This window comes from Cetorhinus maximus, chromosome 29 (genome assembly GCF_964194155.1).
Source record: "Cetorhinus maximus chromosome 29, sCetMax3.hap1.1, whole genome shotgun sequence".
NCBI lineage: Eukaryota > Metazoa > Chordata > Chondrichthyes > Lamniformes > Cetorhinidae > Cetorhinus > Cetorhinus maximus.
Genome location: NC_135907.1, coordinates 8,503,005 through 8,523,229, shown reverse-complemented (window position 1 = coordinate 8,523,229; position 20,225 = coordinate 8,503,005). Strand labels below are relative to the sequence as shown.

The 20,225-nt window shown below is 40.2% G+C and overlaps 1 protein-coding gene across 10 annotated transcripts in view; it reads left to right on the top strand.

The window, feature by feature from the left end:
* Positions 1-5,791: 5,791 nt before the first annotated feature.
* LOC144669585 (putative RNA-binding protein Luc7-like 2) overlaps positions 5,792-20,225 on the top strand; it is a 59,787-nt gene continuing 45,353 nt past the window's right edge. For 3 of the 10 annotated variants that reach the window (XM_078532092.1, XM_078532096.1, XM_078532091.1), the window contains exons 1-2: positions 5,944-6,081; positions 7,320-7,406. Coding sequence is in view for 2 of the 10 variants with exons in the window: in XM_078532089.1 (XP_078388215.1) it covers positions 6,021-6,081 (61 nt within the window). In the remaining 8 variants the exon portion in view is untranslated. Of the gene's footprint in view, positions 6,082-7,319; positions 7,407-20,225 lie in introns of all 10 variants that reach the window. The other 7 variants (XM_078532089.1, XM_078532087.1, XM_078532090.1 and 4 more) reach the window with 6 other exon arrangements.

Genomic DNA, 20,225 nt, shown 5'->3' with positions numbered 1-20,225 from the left:
CTTATTCCATCTCATACTAACAAAGCTACCCCACCACCCTTTGCTTCCTGCCTGTCCTTTTGAAAAGACATACCCCTGAATATTTAGTTCCCAGCTTTGATCTCCTTGTAACCATGTCTCCGTAATGGCTATAAGATCATTCCCATTAACCTCTATTTGTGCCGTTAATTCATTTATTTTGTTCTGAATACTACATGCATTTAAGTAAAGAGCCATTAATTTTGGCTTTTTACCATTTTTCCCCCCCTTTTACCCTATTTGCTGCTTTTATTTATGTTAGTATACTCTGTCTCTTCCTGTCACACTTTGGGAATCATTACCTAAGTCTCTGCCCTGCAATGCTGCCATCTCCTTTTTGCTTTGCAAGCCTATGTATCCCCTCTCAAAACCCTCCCCACCCCCGTCTATTTAGTTTAAAGCCCTCTCTACAGCCCTAGTTATTCGATTCACCAGGACACTGGTCCCAGCGCAGTTCAAATGAAGCCTGTCCCACCGGACAACTCCCTTCTACCCCAGTACTGGTACCAGTACCCTATGAACTGAAACCCATTCTCCCACACTAACCTTTGAGCCACGCATTTAATCCCTTGACTTTATTTATCCTATGCCAGTTTGCCCCTGGCTCAGGTTGTAATCACGAGATTATTACCTTGGAGATTCCGCTTTTTAATTTAGCTCCTAACTGTTCAAATTCTTTCAGCAGAATCTCCTTTCTGCTCCTATCAACGTCGTTGGTACCAATGTGGATGACAACAACTAAAAAAAATGTACACGTTTCCTATCACACTGTTAATAACAAGCCTTTTTTTTTTAAACCAAATTGCATGTCCTCTGACTGATCATGAATTCTGTAATATGGAATCTGTGAGCAGTACATGGTCCTGTCTCTGGGTGCAAAGGCTGAATAAATTGGTGGTAATGCCACTTTTCACTCAGCAGAAACTGTAAAACCAAAGTCTGATAAAATTGTTCTCTTAAAGAGATCCTAAATGGTGGCCACCCACTTTGTGGAGTGCCCTGTCAGGCGTTCCCATCTCCCTATATCAAAAACAAAATACTACAAATGCTGGAAATCTGAAATAAAACCACAAAATGCTGGAAATACTCAGTTGTTAACATTTCAGGTCAGTAATGTTTTGTCAGAACAGATCTGAGTAAAAGTCATTGATGTAAAATGTTAAATCTGTTTTTTCTTTCTCCACAGATATTGCCTGGTCTGTTCAGCATTTCCAGCATTTTCTGTTTTGTTTTCTATTCTCTTACATCATTGTCAGTGCACTGGACCGCCCTGCCACCAACACAGTGAAATCAATTCACATACAATAGAAAGGAGATGCCTTTGGAGGAACATTCATAGAGAGCATGAGAGGTTTGCATTGTAAGCCACTACTCCATTAGATTGTCTCTGGCCTTTTGTGTTTTCTCTTCTATCAATCACTGCATGAGCATATTGAATAAGTACTTGTCTCAAAAAAGCATCCAGTTGTGATCCAGTGAGTAGCATACTCTCCTCTGAGTCAGAAGTGTGGGTTCAAATCCCACTGCAGAGACTTGAGCACATAATCCAGGCTGGCAGTCCAGTGTCATACTGAGGAAATGCTGCAATATTAGAGGTGCCTCCTTTCAGATACGATATTGAAGTGAGGCCCTGTCTTCCCTCTCAGACAGACAGTGCAATTTAAAGAAGAGTAGGGATGTTCTCCCTGGGGCCAATATCTATCCTTTAACCAACATCACAAAAGTAGATTATCTGATTATTATCATGTTTCTTGTGGGATGTTGATGTGCACCGATTGGCCGCCTCCGTTTCTATGTTAAACTTACAAACAGCTGTAAAGAGTTTTGAGATATCCGGAAAGTGTAAAAAGTTACGTATAAATCTGCCATTGCCACTATGTTAGGAATGACGGTTTGGCGAGTGGAAACTTGAGAAGCAAGCCCAATGCCAAAAGGGTTATGAGACTTCCTTACTGCAGGTTCTCAAGTCTTATTCTTATTCGGACAATATTCTGGAAAACAATAAAAGTAGAGACAAATATGAGGCCGAGCAAACCAAAAATGAAATGTGCTCTCTGTCCTCTATCACAAAGGATTTGGCAGTTTGATCTCATAGTCACAAAGTTCACAACACTAGCTTCCTACATCATTGCAGAATAACCCTTTTCCTAATTTGGAGGTGCAGTTTGAGGTTACAGGCTAGGTATTAGCTTTCTTATCCAGTTGGTTTAATACGTCTTCAGGTGATCCGATACAGGCTGCAGTCAATATCTTTCTCTGAGAGGCAGGGAAGTTATATGATCCTGCACTGAAATGCAGTCCTGTAAAATTTATTTTACAAATGAAATGCTGCTGCATTGCAGAGACATTGACAGTACAAGGAGGCTGCAGTTTCGTTTGGGAGGCAGCAACTACATAAGCGCTCATTTCCCTGCCGTTCCACCTTGTGAAACCAGTCAGCGATACATCCACATCCACTGGACTAATACAATGTGGGGTTAAAAACAGAAAATGCTGGAAACACCCAACAGGTTAATGTCTCCATTCAGTGACCTGACAATGGAAGGTCACAGACCAGTACATTAGGAATGATAACTCTGTTTCTTTCGCCACAGATATTGCCTGACCTGCTGAGTGTTTCCAGCATTTTCTGTTATTATTTCAGATTTCCAGCATCCACAGCATTTTGTTTTTATAATACAACATGGCTACTGTTAGGAACTAGAGATAGTTTTGAGTAATTTATATGTGTATTTGTGAGTGCGTTAGGAACAAGATAAAACTTTAAGTTTAATTTATATGTTTTATTTGTGAGTGAAACCCAGGTCTAGTTTCATTTAGAGTTTTTCTCTGGGAGAATGTTGCCTGCAAGTCTTTGGGTTTGTTTGTATACCTGCATTTTAATGCGGTTTTATGACCTTTGAAGTGGTTTAGGGAAGTTAGAACAAAGCAAGGCACACTGTGCTGTTGCCTAGCAACAGGGGGCCCACAGAGACAGACAGGAACAGAAAAGCAGTTTGAGTTCAGTTGTTAGGATCATTCCACAGAAACTGCCAGAGCAGATAGGAAGGGAGCTGCCGGGAGCAGGTCCCAAAAGAAAAGCAGGAAGTCCCAAATCTTGGGAGTGGGACAGGAAAAGGTCCCAGGACGACAGCTAAGCAAAGAAACAGGGACAGGGAATCTGGAAGAGATCCTGTTCAATGGAAGTGAAAGCAAGGAGCAGAGAAAAGAGCTCTGAATTAAAGAGAGAAAGCTGCAGGAAGCAGACTCAAGTCAAAGTGGGCTGGTAAGAAGCCAGCAGATCCGGGGAGACAGCCAAAGGTTGGTGACTCCTTACTATAGGCCTGTGAAGCAGTGGTGTTCTGTTGGCATGGCTGAGTGTCTGAGAGAGTACATGGAAGGCAAAACTTGAATGCACGTGGCAATCCAGAGGGAAGGAACATCAGAAGGAGAAGTTGAAACCCTGGAGGCAGACCCTTGCAGAAGATGACCAAGTGAAAGCGTTGTTTGGGAGAAGATTCCAAAGCGAGTTCTTCAAGAGTTGAGATTGGAAACCCTTGGGAGAAAGACGGAGTTCAGTGAGACTGGTTGTCTCACGGTGTGATGTGTCTGGAGGTAGTTGATGAGAGACCCATAGCATTTGTTTGGGGGGCATCTGTCACTTGGTTTCAGAGTGTGGAGTATCTGACCAGAGGTCGCCTATTGGTTTACATGGTCTGTGTACTTACTGTGAACATTAGAGTATAAGATAGCTTTTGTAGCTTGTGTTATCCTTATGAATCTGAATATATTTGTAAAGGTATGGTTGTGGGTGACATAGTATTGTAATATAGATCATCTTTTCTTGTTCAATAAATGTTTTGTTCATCAGCTGACTCCTGTGACCCTGCTCAGTAGCCACCCTTCATGTTTCTAAACAAAAAATAAAAGTTAGGATCTATCAAGCCGGTTTCCATTGTGGGATCTGACTTGTCCAGTAGTAACAGCAGCTGGGATCATAACAATATAGGTTACACCTCAATAAACTCTGGTTAAATAGCAAATAACGTCTGATTGGTGGTGGCTCCTGTTTCCTGTAGCCAAATGACCAATGTAACTGAATGGCACATAGCAAAAACATGGTCAGGAGGATAGAACTCTCCAGCCCAAACACTGGATCAGATAATTGAAGGGATCATTTTACAAGCACTTACAGGCCATGCGGAAAGCAGCTTGTTCAGTAGAAACAGTGATAAGAACAGGGAAAATAAATGAAAAAAACCCCATCAACACAGTCTCTCACATCTCCCTCAATCCCATTTACCCACCATGTCTCCTTTACTCTCTACTCCTCTTCCTCCTCTCACTCCCCTTCCGTCACCTGTCAGCCCCTTCCTATCACTTCTCCCCCCATCCTCCTTCCCTCCATTTCACCTCTCACTACTCCCTGCAGCCTCTCTCCTTTCTTCTGCTCACCTCACTCTATCCTTCCCCTTACTTTGCTCCTCACTCTCCTCTACCTGACTCTTTCTGTTCTCACTCTGCCACCCCTCACTCTTTAATTCTTCTGTCACCCTCACCCCCAGCTCACTCCACCCCCATCCATCATCCTTCCACTCTTCTCGCTTCTCTTACACCATCACCTCCATTTCATCCTGCTTTTTGCTTCATCTTCCCCCCTCATTCCATCACCTCCCTTCATCTTTCACCCTTCCCCTCCCCTCTCACTCCCTCCACTCATCCTTCACTCCTTCCTCTCCTCCCCTCTCACTTGGGTTGCCAACCCTCCAAGGATTAGCCTGCAGTCTCCAGGAATAGAATCAATCTCCAGGACACGGCTGTGTGCAACCCTGGAGAAAAATCGGAACGTTAAAAGAGATTTCTTTTGTCATTTTCTTTGAACATTTCTCCTCATCGGATATAAAAATGTTGAAAATGGAAAAAAAAAGCGGTTGTGCTGACAGTCGAGCATCATCCAATTGGTTATTGAGTCATTTTGCTTTCCAGTTGGCGTAGGAAGGCAGTATGTCACAAGGATGGACGTGTTGGCCGGCCGATAGCTGGAGTGTGCGGAAAGTCATGTGGTGAAACCTCCAACAATACATTTACTCACCCTTGGAACCCTAATTCTCACCTCTCTCTCTCCCCGCCCAACCACCAACCCTAAAGCCAGTCCTTCACCACACCGCGCAATTTAGGAATGTCTAGGAGCTTATGGTTGGGCGTTGGTATCATGATTAGTGGCCGGGTGCTTAAGACACGAGTCTGGGAAATGTCACTGTCGCTAAACCTGCCATAAAAAAAATGGCTTGTTGCAATGGTGAATAAATGAATGGAATTGAAGTTTAAGAGGATTTCTTGGGAACAGATATACTGCAAAGATTTTAATCACATCCCCCTGGTGCTCTTTGCAGCCTGCTTGTTGCTCTCAATAATTCGATGCCAACCATTGCTGGCATTGGAGTCCCTGGGAAGTTAAGTGAAATGTTATGGCAATGGGTTGGCTGGGTGGATCTGGCATTTATTATTTTTTTTTTGTTTACCAATCACAAATTCCAATGTGCTTGCCCCTTTAACTGGGCGAGCCCAGGAGGAGGAATGTGCTACTTTCAGACCTTCGGCTCGTTTTGCCCACAGGTCCATGAAGTACATTTTAAAAATAAAACACACACACACATACTTTAAGGAGATGTATTTGGACGAGCAATGATTATCTGTGGCTGGATTGTTCGATTCTTTCTCTTCCCCCACCACCACCCCCCCCCCCCGGCCGCAATTTTGAACTTGGTTGAGCCCCCCGTCACGAGCCGGGGCCGTTGGCCGTGACGTCAGTTCCGGCCGAGCGGCTCGAGACGAGGGCGCTGAGCTCGAGCAAAACAAGAAGCGGAAAATCTGAGGCGGAAAAAAAAAACGCCCTCGATGCGAATCGGCGGCTTTGGATGTTTTAAAATCCAATCATTCTGTGGCGAATGAGATAGCTTCAGTAGCTAATAGCGTTATTTTTTTTTTTAAATTGTGTGTCGGATCCTCGAAAAGGCAGAAAGATGTCGGCACAGGCCCAAATGCGAGCCATGCTAGACCAGCTCATGGGAACATCCAGGGACGGTAAGCGCGATAATGGTGAACCTTATCCTTACTCTCGTTGAAAACCTAATTTCGATGTTTCCTTATGAATCGAAGTAACATGTCCGCTATGGAGAATCCGGCCAATATGGTGGAAGAAGCTAAGCGCCTTCATGGCCCCGCCTCGCTTGGAATGATTGACGGGCGCGTCTCGGCCAATCAGCGTCGGCCTTTCCCGGAGTGATGGCGGGCTTGGCTAATGGGAGCGTACGCCCGGGGACAGGCCGCGGGGCTGGCCAATCGGCGGAGCCGACGTCGCCGGTTCCCGGGATGAAGGCGGGGCCTGGGGCCGTAACTAGACATCGTGATTGGTCGTAGTCGTGGTGGACGTGAGCCAATTAGTGATTGTGGTTTTTGGAGTGGGTGGGGCTTCTCGGTATTCGCTCAGCCAATGGGAAGCTTCAGATGACCCTGAGGCTGATGAACCAGATCTTTGCTAGTGCGTGTCGGGGTTTCAGCGTTTTTATTGATCTGGTTCACGACTTCCCATCACTGCATACGCGTGCAGGCTATGCATTAAAAAACTCAAGCTTATTAGAGGTTTATACAGAAAATTTGGGAACACTGGGAATCTGAAATTATTTCTGGAATTGCATCATAAGAGTAATTCTTACCTGAAACAGATTTATAAGATAATACCTCGCTGTGCAGTTCCCGTTTTACTTCATGTTTCCCAGTGGTTTCATTTATAATAAAGCTTCGCAATTTGCATCTTGTGATTTCATATAAACTTCATCCTGCACCTGTGACACAGGACACGCTGGCCATTGGTCGCTGTGCTCAGAGCCACTCTGGCAGGAAAATGACCTCTAGATGCACAAAATACATACATTGTGGCTTAAGTACCCTCAAGCAGTTTCATGGAGGAATTGATCACAGGATTCAAACGATAATTACAATCTGCTTGTTCAACTGGTCCAGTTGTCGACATCGTGTCTTTGTAATCTTTCCTAGGTGATCAAGATGCTATCAAATTCCATAAACTTGTAAAATATATAATCCACATGGAGGATTTGCTATGGGGTTTTTTTCTGTGATGTTAATCTTGCAACTTTCTGCAACACTGTACTCAGTGATTAAACATAAAGACTGTATCTCATCCTTTGGACCCTTTAAAAATAATTTAAAATCAGCCAGTTAGCAAGGATTAGGACCAGCTTTGATATCCCTTTGATTTTTTTCTGTATTTCTTTTGTCTTTCTAAATCTTTGTTTAAACAGTGAGTGCTGAAGACATCTGGGGGCAATGGCTTGGAGAGGAGTTACCAACGGTATGAGGGAACTAAATTAACACACACAGCTGAAGTGGTGAGAGTCCCTCTTTTAAAGTCACCATAACTCCATCTGTCTGTCACTAGTGAAGACAACCTAATAATTCCCAAGTAACGTTACTTGAGATGTAATGAGAAGTAAATGGTATACTACAACAATAGTGGTTTCTGATTGGGGATAACTTATGTCTTGATTAATCATTTTTACCTAATTCACAGAGGGAATACAGATGTTCTGACAATACATTTGTCTATCAAAGTGCTTAAGAAAATTTTTTAAAAATCTTTTCTTTGAAAACTTCATTTAAAATCAATTAAATTACAAGATGTAGATACCAGGTTTTGGAATCTTTTAACTGTGTTTGCCTGGTAAGCAATGGAAATTCTCACTTGTGTGAGTTCATAATTAATAGGGATTTCCATTACTCACATGGTGGGTGTGACCCTGAAAGGCACCATCTAAATCTTGTAATCCAAGTTAGTCCAAATGAAGATAGCTACACAAATTCTGTACAAAAGCAAAATACTGTGGATGCTGGAAATCTGAAATAAAAACAAAACAAATGCTGGAAATACTCAGCAGATCAGGCAACATCTGTGGAGAGAAACAGAATTAATGTTTCAGGTGGAGATGACCTTTCATCAGAAGTTTCATCTCAAACCTGAAAAGTTAACTGTTTCTCTCCACAAATGCTGCCTGACCTGCTGCGTATTTCCAATGTTTGTTTTTGTTTCTATTACACAAACCCTGTCCTATTTTACTATTCAATTAATTGGCTAAAGTCTATAATGCTGAAAGTTTATTGAAAAAGCAAGGTCATGGTAGAACTTGTTGCTTGGATCCAAAATCTAATTTCTATCTATTTTGAAACTTCTGATTTTTTGGATATGTATTCCTTAAGCCATTGCTAGTATATAAACATTATTTTTGTGTTATTTGACAAAAACACATTTAATGATTGGCTGGTTAAGTATCAAGTTATTCAGGACCAAAGATTCAAGGTAAATGTAACTTCAGCCAATAACCTTGGAGTTAAATCCAAGCAATGACTTGTTAACTTGTCATGCCTTAATAGATAGTTGCATGTAACTGTCTTGATATTGGATTGAATCCTGCATAATATGATACACTATTAGCAGATTCAGAACCCCAGGTCTGTAGTCTATTTTTCATACATTGGCAATGAAATCTACGCATTAAATGTAATTTCACCAGTGAACGTTACTAGCTTAGAGTTTTGTCACTTCTCACCTGGAGGTGATCTGCACCATGAAGTGGGCGATGAGGGAACTGCCTTCAGTTACACATGCTGCATTCACAAAGCAAACTATCTGATCAGATTTCCCTTATCTCCACCTTTTCCATTAGCAATAGGGGATGGGGGAAAATCTGCCCACCTGCCTATATTTATGTCTCAGATTTTTTTTCATTTTACGGAGAAGTTTTACACCAAAAATATATTATAAATATAGCTTCAGGAATTCTATAGTTTTGTGATTCTATTGAGTGAGCTACCATGATGAACCAAGTGTGGTAATTTTATTTGGTTACTTGGGATTCGTTTGTTGAATCCAGTATGAGAAAAGTATTGAAGAAAAAAATAGTGAGGTATTGAATGCCAATAAAGAGCACTAATTCACAGTTAGTGATTTCAGATTGGCATTGTTAAGTATTCCTGGTTTTTGTTACTAGATATTGTTTGCCTTGAAGAATGACAACATTACAATTATCATTGCTCTTTAAAAAAATTACGATAGGAAAGATAAATGGCCTAGCAGAGTAAGAATTTAGAGCTAAAAAAATCATTAAAAGACTGCACAATGTTGAAATATAGCATCATGAGCATGTCAAAAGTTAAATTTTGATTCTTGAATTTTTGACATCTATATTTACATTTTAAAACTATATCATTCACCAATTGATAGAGTAGAGATCATGTCTTCAGATGTGATAACCGGACCAGGGCACAGAAATGTAATTATATTTCCATTTCAAAACTATACATTATGTCCTTATTTTTACATAATACTCTGATTTTATAATTTTTCTTGTTAATGAGCATAACTTGGAACAGTTTATGAAGTAGAAGTAGTAGAGTTTTTTTTAGAACATAAGAGTTTCTCTGCTGTACGTACCAAGCATCTGGGAGATATAAAACTGGAGTGCTGCAGCTCCATTACTGACATGAGGATGTCATTGCAGGGGGAGAAGTTTAAATAGGCCACTTTAATTAAAAAAAAAAGGTCAGCATTCTCAAGTGCTCTGAGAAGTAGTTTTTCTCCTGCCTGCCTTCAGCTCTTCTGGCTTGCACCCTCCAGTACTGTCAAATCAGGAAAACTGCCCACGCAATTCATTCTGCAAGAGCATAAACGCTGTCCACTCAATGTCTTGTCCACTCCTGCCCATTTGATTGGAGAGTGGCTCATGTTCCTGTTATTTAACCCTGAATAGGTTGGGGTCTGTAAATTTGACTTCAGCAGTATGAATTCTTTTGGAATACATTATATGGAGTGTGATGTTTGTTCACTTGAAGAGGTTGTTGATTAGGGTCACTGAACATAGTTTTGGGGCAATCTAGGACCTATTCACCAACCTAGTTGATTTAAAGCTGTCACCAGAGTGGTGGATGATGATGATCTGTCTGATATTGTATACCTTTACTTTCAAAAAGTGTTTGATGTAGTACTGAATAAATGGGAAAAATATTGGGGTTGAAATTAGATGTGTGATTATGGGACAATAATTACTTTGGATAGGTAGCAATATGAAATCATATTAAGGTTGTTAATTAAATTTGATCTGATTGATGTTTGAGTTTTAAAAGTTAAGTAGGAGCAACAGCGTTATCCATTAACCCAATTACGTTCGGGGTGGGGGTTGGTGGGACAGGAATTTTTAGTTTTTTTCCTTCCCTAAATTGGCCTAGTGTTTTTTCATTTATGTCTTTCCTAGCAGAATATATGGTTGTTGGCTAGGTTGGTGTGCAGCCTACTTGCATCAATGCCTGAATGGGTGGAACTCAATGGAGCAGTTAATTTTTTTTGTTCTCCTTCATATGTTCATGCCATGCATGGTTAAAGGTAACTGATGAGGAAAAGGTCTAGGGCTAATAGTTGATTAGCAAAAATAGTTTTATAGTGTAATGCTAGTGCCATTGAGTATAAACTAAGACTACTGCAGCCAAATAAGATTTATTGTGCTCAGTTTTCTTTCCCTCACTTCTTAAAGACAAGTCTTTGGGAAAGACGAAAACGGTGATTTAAATTTTAGTACTTTCAGATATGTGAATAGGCTTCAAGGTTACTTGAAGAAATGCAGGCTTAGTAGGCACATGATTAAAGTTAATAAAACAGATGGGGAGCCAGGTTGATACACTTGATAGTGAGCCAGGTTACTTGAAATGGATAAGGATGGTAAGGCTGGAGGTCATGCAAATAAAATCCATACATGAAGAGCACACTTCGAGGCCGGCAAGTATTTATTTGCATAGAGCCATAATTTTCTGTGGGCAGTAACCTCCCAAGACCCTGTAGTGCGTACAGAATTACTATAGTCCATTAAGAGAACTTAGACAGGTTCATGAGTGAAGAGAGCATTTCCAGTTATGGTGAATAAGTTGCTAGCTGGAATGAATCACTGACAACATAGTCTTCTACAGTCTTTCTTTAGAGATCAGAGAGGAATTCCCAGAGTGTTTCATAGGTCTATTGCAATTCTTTTAAATCTATTTTGCCTTTCTAAGAAGGTTACATTGATGAGGGGATAAGTGAACAGTGTGATGTTGTATTTTTGACAGGCTGAGGCAGACTTGATGGAGCAGATTGTCGTCTTGTTTTTCCTTTTAAATGTCCAAATTTCTGCATTACCCAAATTTAATGGTGAAAATTAAGAGTCTAATCAAGTGCTTGTGTCTTCCCCTTTCTAAACTGCTTCAGTGAAATATTGAGTGCTCAAACTTTAACCAAGAGGCATCAGTCATGAACCTCTACTAGTGGGTATTTTGCTTTCATATTTCTCAATGAAGAGAAAATAACCATGGAGAAGATAAGAAAAGTCGGTGAAACTGCTGCTGCTTTTCTAATATTCAGCCATTAATGTTTTTATGTTCAATGGACATCTTTGTCAATGTTATATTCATTATTTTGTAGTGGTGTGTTACATATAAGTATACAAATTAGGAGCAGGAGTAGGCTTTGGCCCCTCGAGACTGCTCTGCCATTCAATAAGATCATGGCTGACCTGACTGACCTCAATGTCACTGTCCTGCCTACCACTGCTAGCCTGATATTCAATGATCCTGCCTCTACTACTCTCTGGGGAAGAGTTCCACAGACTCACGAACCTCTGAGAGAAAACATTTCTCCTCATCTTCATCTTAAATGGGAGACCCCTTTTAAACTGTGTCCCCTACTCCTGGTCTCTTCCACATGTGAAATATCCCCTCAGCATCCACCCTGTAAAACTCACTCAGGATGTTATGTGTTTCAATAAGATCACCTCTCATTCTTCTAAACTCTGATGGATTAAGGCCCAAACTTTCCTCAAGATAACCCCCACATCCCAGGAATCAGTCAAGGGAACCTTCTCTGAATTGCTTCTAACGCAAATATCTCCTTTTTTAAATAAGGAGACCAAAATTCTGCACAGTGCTCTAGATGTCTCACCAATGCCCTGTACCACTGTAACAAAACATGCCTACTTTAATATTCCATCTCCTTGCAATAAACAACAACATTCCATTTGCCTTCCTAATTACTTGCTGTACCTGCACACCAACATTTTGTGATTCACGTACCAGAGCACCCAGGTCCCCCTGTACCACTGAGTTCTGCAGTCTCTCTCCATTTAAATAATATACTGCTTTTCTATTCTTCCTGCCAAAGTGGACAATATCACATTTTCCCACATTATACTTCATCTGCCAAATTCTAGTATTGATTGGTGGAAACTGGCATTGCAAGAACCCCTTCCAGCTGTACAGAGTGACTGGCAAAATTATTTCAAATACTAACTGCCCGCATGTTAATATGAGGATATTTCAAATTTGCCACAGGTTTATGTACAGCTGTTCCTGAAATTATGCCCAAATAGACTGTACAGTGGGTCGCTAATTTGGATGCAGTAAAGTTGTTAGTTTTAAAGCTTGGTGTCTGGCTGTGCTAAAAATTACCAGAAAAGTTTATGCTGTTGAATTTATTTACATAGGACACATGGCACAGAAACAGGTCATTTGGCCCGTGCCAGTGTTTATGCTCCATTTGAACCTGCTCCCATTTCTGCTTATCTAAATCTATCCTTGTAGCCAACTATTCCCTTCTCCCTCTTGTCTAGCTTGTCTAGCTTCCCCTTAAATGTATCTGTACTATTCGCTTCAACCTCTCTCTGTGGTAGCGAGTTCCACGTTCTCACCACTCTTTGGGTAAAGATGTTTCTTCTGTGTTTCCTATTGAATTTCTTGGCGACTATCTTATATTGATGGCCTCTAGTTATGCTCTCTTCCACAATTTGCAATTAAAAAATTGCTTTCGATATCACTTTCCATTATCATTTTGTGAGATGACTTAATGATAATAAGGATGATTTTCAGTTGTTTGAAAATAAATCCATACGGTATCTAAGCCTTAAGTTTATTCCAAGTGAATAGTTGAGCTTGGACAGGGTTCTAGCTATATATTGAAATTGAGTTTTTGCTTTACTGTGGCATCACTCTTTCTCAGGGCCCCCAACCTATTGAACACTTACTTCTCAATGCTGCCATAAACTTAACCAAACATGGCATCAACTAATTATTATTTTGTAATTTTCATATGTCAATCTTGTTGGTTTCTGCATTATGGATTTTTAATTTAGAAAATGAAAAGCAAGAAGCAATTAAAGAACATCGATCGTTCTGCTTGACCATGACAAGCTCTACTCTTGAAATATAGACATCAGCTAAATTTTCATGGTACTTTAAGATCATCCTGGATAGTATCAACAGCTCCAAAATCTTATCTTCGACAAGTAACAATCTCTTCTGACCTCCTCCCACTCGTCCACTGTTCTCACCTTGGACACCTTATTCAAGGAGCTAGTGCCCTACGTTGTGTTAAAACAGTTACCAATTCTGTTAAGCTGCTATGGCGCTTTTATCAACTTGCTGCCAACTGAGCCTATGCTCCACCTCTCGCTCCACAGCTCTCCTCATTTCATCCATGAAGCATATTTTGACTGACTGCTTTAGGATGGTTTGCTGTACAATCATGTGTAGTGTTCAGGATTTACTTGTTTCAGGATGTCATTGTAGGTAAGACTCAGGCAATCATAAGTGGTGATGTTACATTAAGATTCTAAGGCATTCAAGAGGGAATTGGGTTATCATCTGAAAAGGAAGAATGTGCAAAGTTACAGGGAGAAGCAGGGAAACGGCACTAGGTGCATTGCTCATTCGGAGACCAGGCGCAGACACGACAGCCCGAATGGTCTCTTTCTGTGCTGTAACAATTGTGATTCTGGCTCAGCTCTATCATGGTTCCCATCTTTAGCCCATTTTTATTGATCTCATCAACATTTCTGTATCTGCTAATAAGGCCTACATATATTTAACATTCTTTCCTCAGAAAAATCCATCCCTCTATTCAGTTACTGCATTCACTCTTCCAATTTTTCTCTTATATTCTGGAACATGTTGCTTTGGAGTAAAGCAACTTTTATCGTTGTTCATGAATCTCCAGTCAGCCTTTCACTCTGCCCACAACATTGAGACGTAACTGGCCAGGATCCAGATTGCTGGAGAGGAACAGCTATGTCTTGAACTTAACATCTAGCTTTGGGATATTCATAAAAAGAAGCTCCGCTTTATTGACAATGGAGACGTATCCAGTGGACAAGGTAGGTTGTTTAGAAGGGATCGCCTCCATCTATACTTCCTAGGAACACAAAAGGCTGGCAGAGGGTGTTACCCTTGATTTCAGAAAGCATTTAAATTCGTTCCGCACAGGGATAGTACGGATACATTTAAAGATAGCTTTACTGACTTGATTATTACAAAGATTTGAAATGTAGTAAAATCAAGTAGGAAGCATACAGGAATGAATAACTCGGAGGTAGGTGAGAGATTTTTAAATTGTTTTATGTAAATGCCAGGAATGTTGCGGGGGGGAGACAGGAGATGTAAGCAGAAATCATTCTCTATGACCTGTGATTACAGTCAAGGTGCCATATAAATGCAAGTTGTTGTAAACAAATACTCAACTAAACAGCTGAGTATAAGCAATAACAAAACAAAGGCTGCTACTAGATCAACTAACATACAAATGAAAAAGGATAACAGAGAATTGTGGAAGTAATGGGGAAAGCGTTTTCAGTTGTGTGAAAAGTCATAGAACTGTCAAAGACTGCATTGGACCATTAAAAAAGACTCGAGGAAAGGTTACAAAGGACTCAGCGGGTATGACAGATATTCCATGAGTACTTTGCATCGGTGATCACTTTCGAAAGATGATGCTTGACTATTAGAATTGAATAATTTTAATAATAGGACTAGTAATATTAAATTAGATGAACATATTGTTACAAATAGAATTAAAAAGTTAGAATGGCCTGACCAGATGGTATTCACCCGAGGGACCTCAGAGATGGCACACGTGTTGTGTGAATCCCTAGCACGTTATTTTAATAGCATACTGAACCCTGGGATGGTTCCCACAGCCTAGAAGGCTAATGTGGTTAGCATCTTTAGGAAATATGCTTATGGAATTTTTAGCAGTACAATATGATTTATTGGATAGAGAGATGTTAGGGACACACAACATCGGCTGCACAAAAAGGTCATGTCTTACAAATCTAATTGTACTTTTTGAAGAAGTTACGAAGATGTTGACTAAGGAAAGCACAGTATATATTGGCCATTTAGATTTCCATAAAGCTTTTGATAAGGTACTGCACAAGAGGCTTCTGTACAAAATGTAAGTATGAGTGGTAATACACTCTAATATCTCCAGTCTGAAAATCTGGTGTTTGGAAACACCAGAACCACTTTTGGAGCAGAAACATGGAAGAGACAGTATTCGGATAAGTAAAGCAATTCTAATAGTCAAGCAATTATACTGCTTTATAATGTTTCATTGCTGTTTTATGCATCAGGGAAAAATATCTACGGTGTTTTCTGGTTCATAGGCTTGTGGTTAGGTATTCTAAAGTTATTATATAATCCAGAAAATTATGAAATCCAGAAATGACTTGGTCCCAAGCATTCTAGATTGGAGAAGTTACAATGTATATTGACTTGGATTGAAAACTGGCTAGCAGAACGTAGGCAAAAAGTAGGTGTAGGTGGATTTGGATCTGTTTGGACACTGATCATCAATAGTGTCCCACAATGATTGCTGTTGGGACCATTGCTCTGTACTATTTTTATTAATGATCTGGATGTAGATGTTGGGGATGTGAACTAAAATTTGCAGGTGATACGAAGTGTTAGGTATGTAGATGATGCTTGGCTGCTTTGGGTAGATTTTAGTGTGTTGGCAGGTTAGACTCATGACTGGTAAATGATTAATTTGGATAAATCCAGTGTGCAGGTGAGCAATGTGAATACTCAACATGCATGCGTTCTTCAGGGAACAGCATTAAAGAAGATGGAGAAAGAAAGAGATCTGGATATTCTAATGCACAAATCTCTAAAGATATGTTGGCAATAATGAAGCAAAAGCTAGATCAAATAGAATGTTGGCGCACATTTAGTCCTTCTATGCCCCCATGATCACCCCTAATGTATATCAGGATCCATTGTTAGTCCACCGCTCTTCATTTATTTTGCTAATCCTTGATGTTGTCCAGACTTGTGGAGTCAGTTTTTTACTGTGCACTGATGATGCTTAACTCTACCCCTCTTTCTCCTTTGCTCCCATCTGCCTATTCCAGAGGCGTTAGAGATACCATGCAGTTTTGAAGAACACAGTTCTCCTAATATCATGGTCAATATTCCTCCTTCAACCACCAGCAGCAAAATCAGATTAACTATTCATTCTATTCTTGTTATTCTAGGACTTGGCTTTGTACATATTTACTGCTGCATTTGCCTGTATGATTACAGTCTTTAGTTAATATTGCCTTGGGTGTTTTAAGGTGCTTGATAAATGCAAATTCTTTTTTGCTTCCTGGATATTGTTCCAGTTAAATCTTAGTAAAACTGCTGTCCTCTTTGTCTACTGCAAGCACCTGTGTGACACTTGCCTTTACTTTCTCAATTTCTCTGATTACACTTTAGCCTAAGCCCACATGTACTGAATCTTGATACACTACTCTACCCCAAGCTCAACCTCCACACCTGATGCACCATCAGCATTGTTTTTTTTCAGCTTTGTCAGATTACAGCTTCCATACCAAATTATCTTCCTCATGCAGAAATACTTATCTACAACTTGAGACCTGATTTCTGTGGTGGTTTCCTTACCGTTTTTTTCCCGACACAACTATAACTCATTCAAAATGTCACAGCTAGTGCCCTTGTCACCCCTGTACTGTGCCCAGCCACTTCACTTTAATATCCTTGCCCTCTCCTTCAAATCCTCCCATGACCATGCCTCACTCTGTAATCTTCAGCTGTGTGTCCTTGCACATAGCCCCTGTCCTGCAATACCCTTGTGCTTTGCTCTGCAATCCTTCAATCATCTATTGTAAAACTGAACTTTACCATCTACTTTTGCTATCCCCTCTGCTGTTGAAAGCTGTTAATTGATGCTTGTACACAGGTCACTGACTTGAATGACTTGATTATAATTTTTGTATACCAGGTCTCCTGGTAAACTGGAACTTGATTTTCTGCCGTATTTATGTTAACAGGTTTGACATAACTAAATGCGAACTTGAATCAACCCACAGGGAGTTAGTATTCCTCTTTAGACAACTGCTTTTACATTGGTTTTTGAATTGTAGGTGTTCCTTTGGATAAATCAGCTGAGCCGTCTCTTTCGTTGTATGTAGTCCTCAGTTTTGCAATGTGCTTTTTGGGATAAGATATACATGCACAATATTAGATGATCTTATATCCACACAGTCTGCTACACCTTCACAATAAATAGCTAGCAGTTTGACCTAGAATGTTTATTCAATGGAAACTTTTGGTTCAGTTGGTAGTACTCTTGCTTTTGAGTCAGAATTCTATGAGCTTAAATCGTAAAATGAGCTTAAACATATGACCTTGACTTGACATTCAGAGCAGGACTGTAAATGCTGCATTGTCTTTTGGATGAAATGTTAACCTGAGGTCTCAAAGAATCTAAAGATTCAAAAGGGAATTCTCTAGGTATCATGGCTAGCAATGCTCCCTCGAGTAACCACCACAAACAGATAATCTTATTCATTCGCTTTTTGGGCCATTGTTATTGTGTGCAGATTGACTGAAAAGTTTTCCTTCATAATACTAGTGACTGCACTTCAAAAGTCACCAGTTTTTTGTAAAGCATTTTGCAATATTCCAATGGCACTCTATAAATCCCGTTTGGTTCATTATTTTACGTAAAGCCATTTAATTTGAAGCTGTCAAGCAAACAAAGCCCTCATGCTTTGCTAGATAGTGAGATTGCATCCTAATCATAGAGTCATAGTCATTATTACACAAAAGGAGACCATTTGGTTCACATGCTGGCTTTCTTGGGAAATCCCATAACCCAGCAAGTTTATTTCCCCCAAATGCCTATCCAGTTTTGAGATCATTGATCATCTCCGCTTCCACCAGCCTTGTTTTACATGGCTCCCTCCCTCTAACCACTTTACACATGACCACAACTACGAATTATATAGCTGTCTGTCAAATCTGTATCAATTTTGAAATGGGCTGCTTGCCATTACATAACAACAACTACTTATAAGTTATATAGCACCTTTTAAAGTAATGAAATGTCCCAAGGACTTCACAGGAGCATTATAAAATAAAGTATGACTCCTAGTCACATAAGGAGATATTAGGTCAGATGGCCAAAAGCTTGGTCAAAGAGGTAGGCTTGCAGGAGGAAAGCAAGGTAGAGAGGTGTAGGGAGGGTATTCCAAAGCTTGGGCCTAGGCAGCTGAAGGTGTGGCCACCAGTGGTGGAGCAATTAAAATTGGGGGTGCACAAGGGTCCAGAATTTGAGGAGCACAGATATCTGAAGGTTGTGAGGAGTGCAGTCTTTATTTTAAACCTTTACAGCTTGAAGCAACATAAAATTAAGATACAGGAATTCCTAATTTTCCCAGTCTTTACAAAAAAAATTTTGTCATTTGTGAATAGGGTCACCAAAACTTTCAATGTAGATTTGCAGTACTGCATGTTAAAGCAAAGTCCCATCTGCTTTCTCAGGTGGCTGCAAAAAATTCCAGGGCACTATTTCTAAGAGCAGTGGAGCTGTTGCCTGTGTCCTGGCCAATATTCATTTATTACCCAACACCACGGAAAAACTAACAATCTGACCATTATCACATTGCTGTTTGCAGGAGCTGTGCACAAATTAGCTGCAGTGTTTCCTACGCTACAGCAGGAACTACACTTCAAAAAATACTTAATTAGCTATAAAGTGCTTTGGGATACCCTGAGGTTGTGAAAGGTGCTATATAAATGCAAGTCTTTGCTTTTTTAATGTCCACCCCAATTGGTGAAGTGTCTTTATTGGAACCAGGGGCCTGGATCATCAGGTGCATTGATTTTGTTTGATACATGCATGAAGCAATAAATTTGTATGGTGTAATTCCCATTGGGAAAGGTATCTGTGATCTGATTACTCTCCTGGAGCGGACAGTGCTGTTATCACAATCATTTGGACATAATCTGTATTGTACAGACATAATCTATATTCGAGGGCAATTAGGAATGGGCAGTAAATTCTGGCATAGCCAGCGATGCCCACATCCTGTAAATGAATTTTTTAAAAAGCCAGATAAGTGAGTTCCACAGGAGGATATATAAATCTTCGTTAGTCTGAAAAATGTTAAATAATTGTATGGCCTGGAATTTCTCTAGTGCAAAAAAGCTTGGGTTCTACTTCCCATTACATTGTAACCCCAAAGAAAATAAATTCAGAATTTTTCCTAGGTGTACAAAACTTGAATTTTTTTTTTGATGTCAAAGTTGGTATCATTGCAGTTTGGACAACTCATCAGAGGGGAAATCATCTGGCAATCATTGAACCGAAAGGTATATATGCCATATCAGGATTTGGTGAAAGTACTTAAGGTTCAAGTAGAGCATGCCAACTAGTTTTACCAGTTTTTCATATTTGACTTTGTTCAACTGCTCATGAAGCATTTGTCCTTTGGCGCAAACTCAGTTAACTCTGGCATTAAGGCACCACATTGTATTGAGAAGATTGATGTCCTATATAGCATGTTGCACAGATAAACCATAAACCAAAGCAAGTTCAGGATTGCACTTCATACGAGCCTGATGTAAAACAATCCTTGACCTAGATGGATGATGGGTGAGTTAGCTTAGCAGCAATCCTTACACCTAGCTTCAGGCCAGATTGACAGGATGAAAGTTGCCTCTGTGTTGGGGCATATACGAATTGCCTTTTGGCAGTTAAACCAGTAACTTGTGGTCACAGCCTCACAGCACAGCAAACAAGTAAGCTCTCTACTGGATTGCTAAAGGTCATGGCCCCAGGAAGGCTGCTTTAATGGGTAGGATATTGTGAATGGATCCTACAATTGATGTTAGAAGTCATTTTCATTGGATAAGATACAAAGATATATAGTTCTTGAAAAAGAATTTGTATGGTAGTCCCTGAGCCACTAAGAAGCAAAGATTATCGTATTAAGATGCTTGTATCAAAACATAACTTTTTTTTAGTTGTTAGTAAATGGATGTTATGCCCTTGTGACTGCTGCTTATGCTAAATG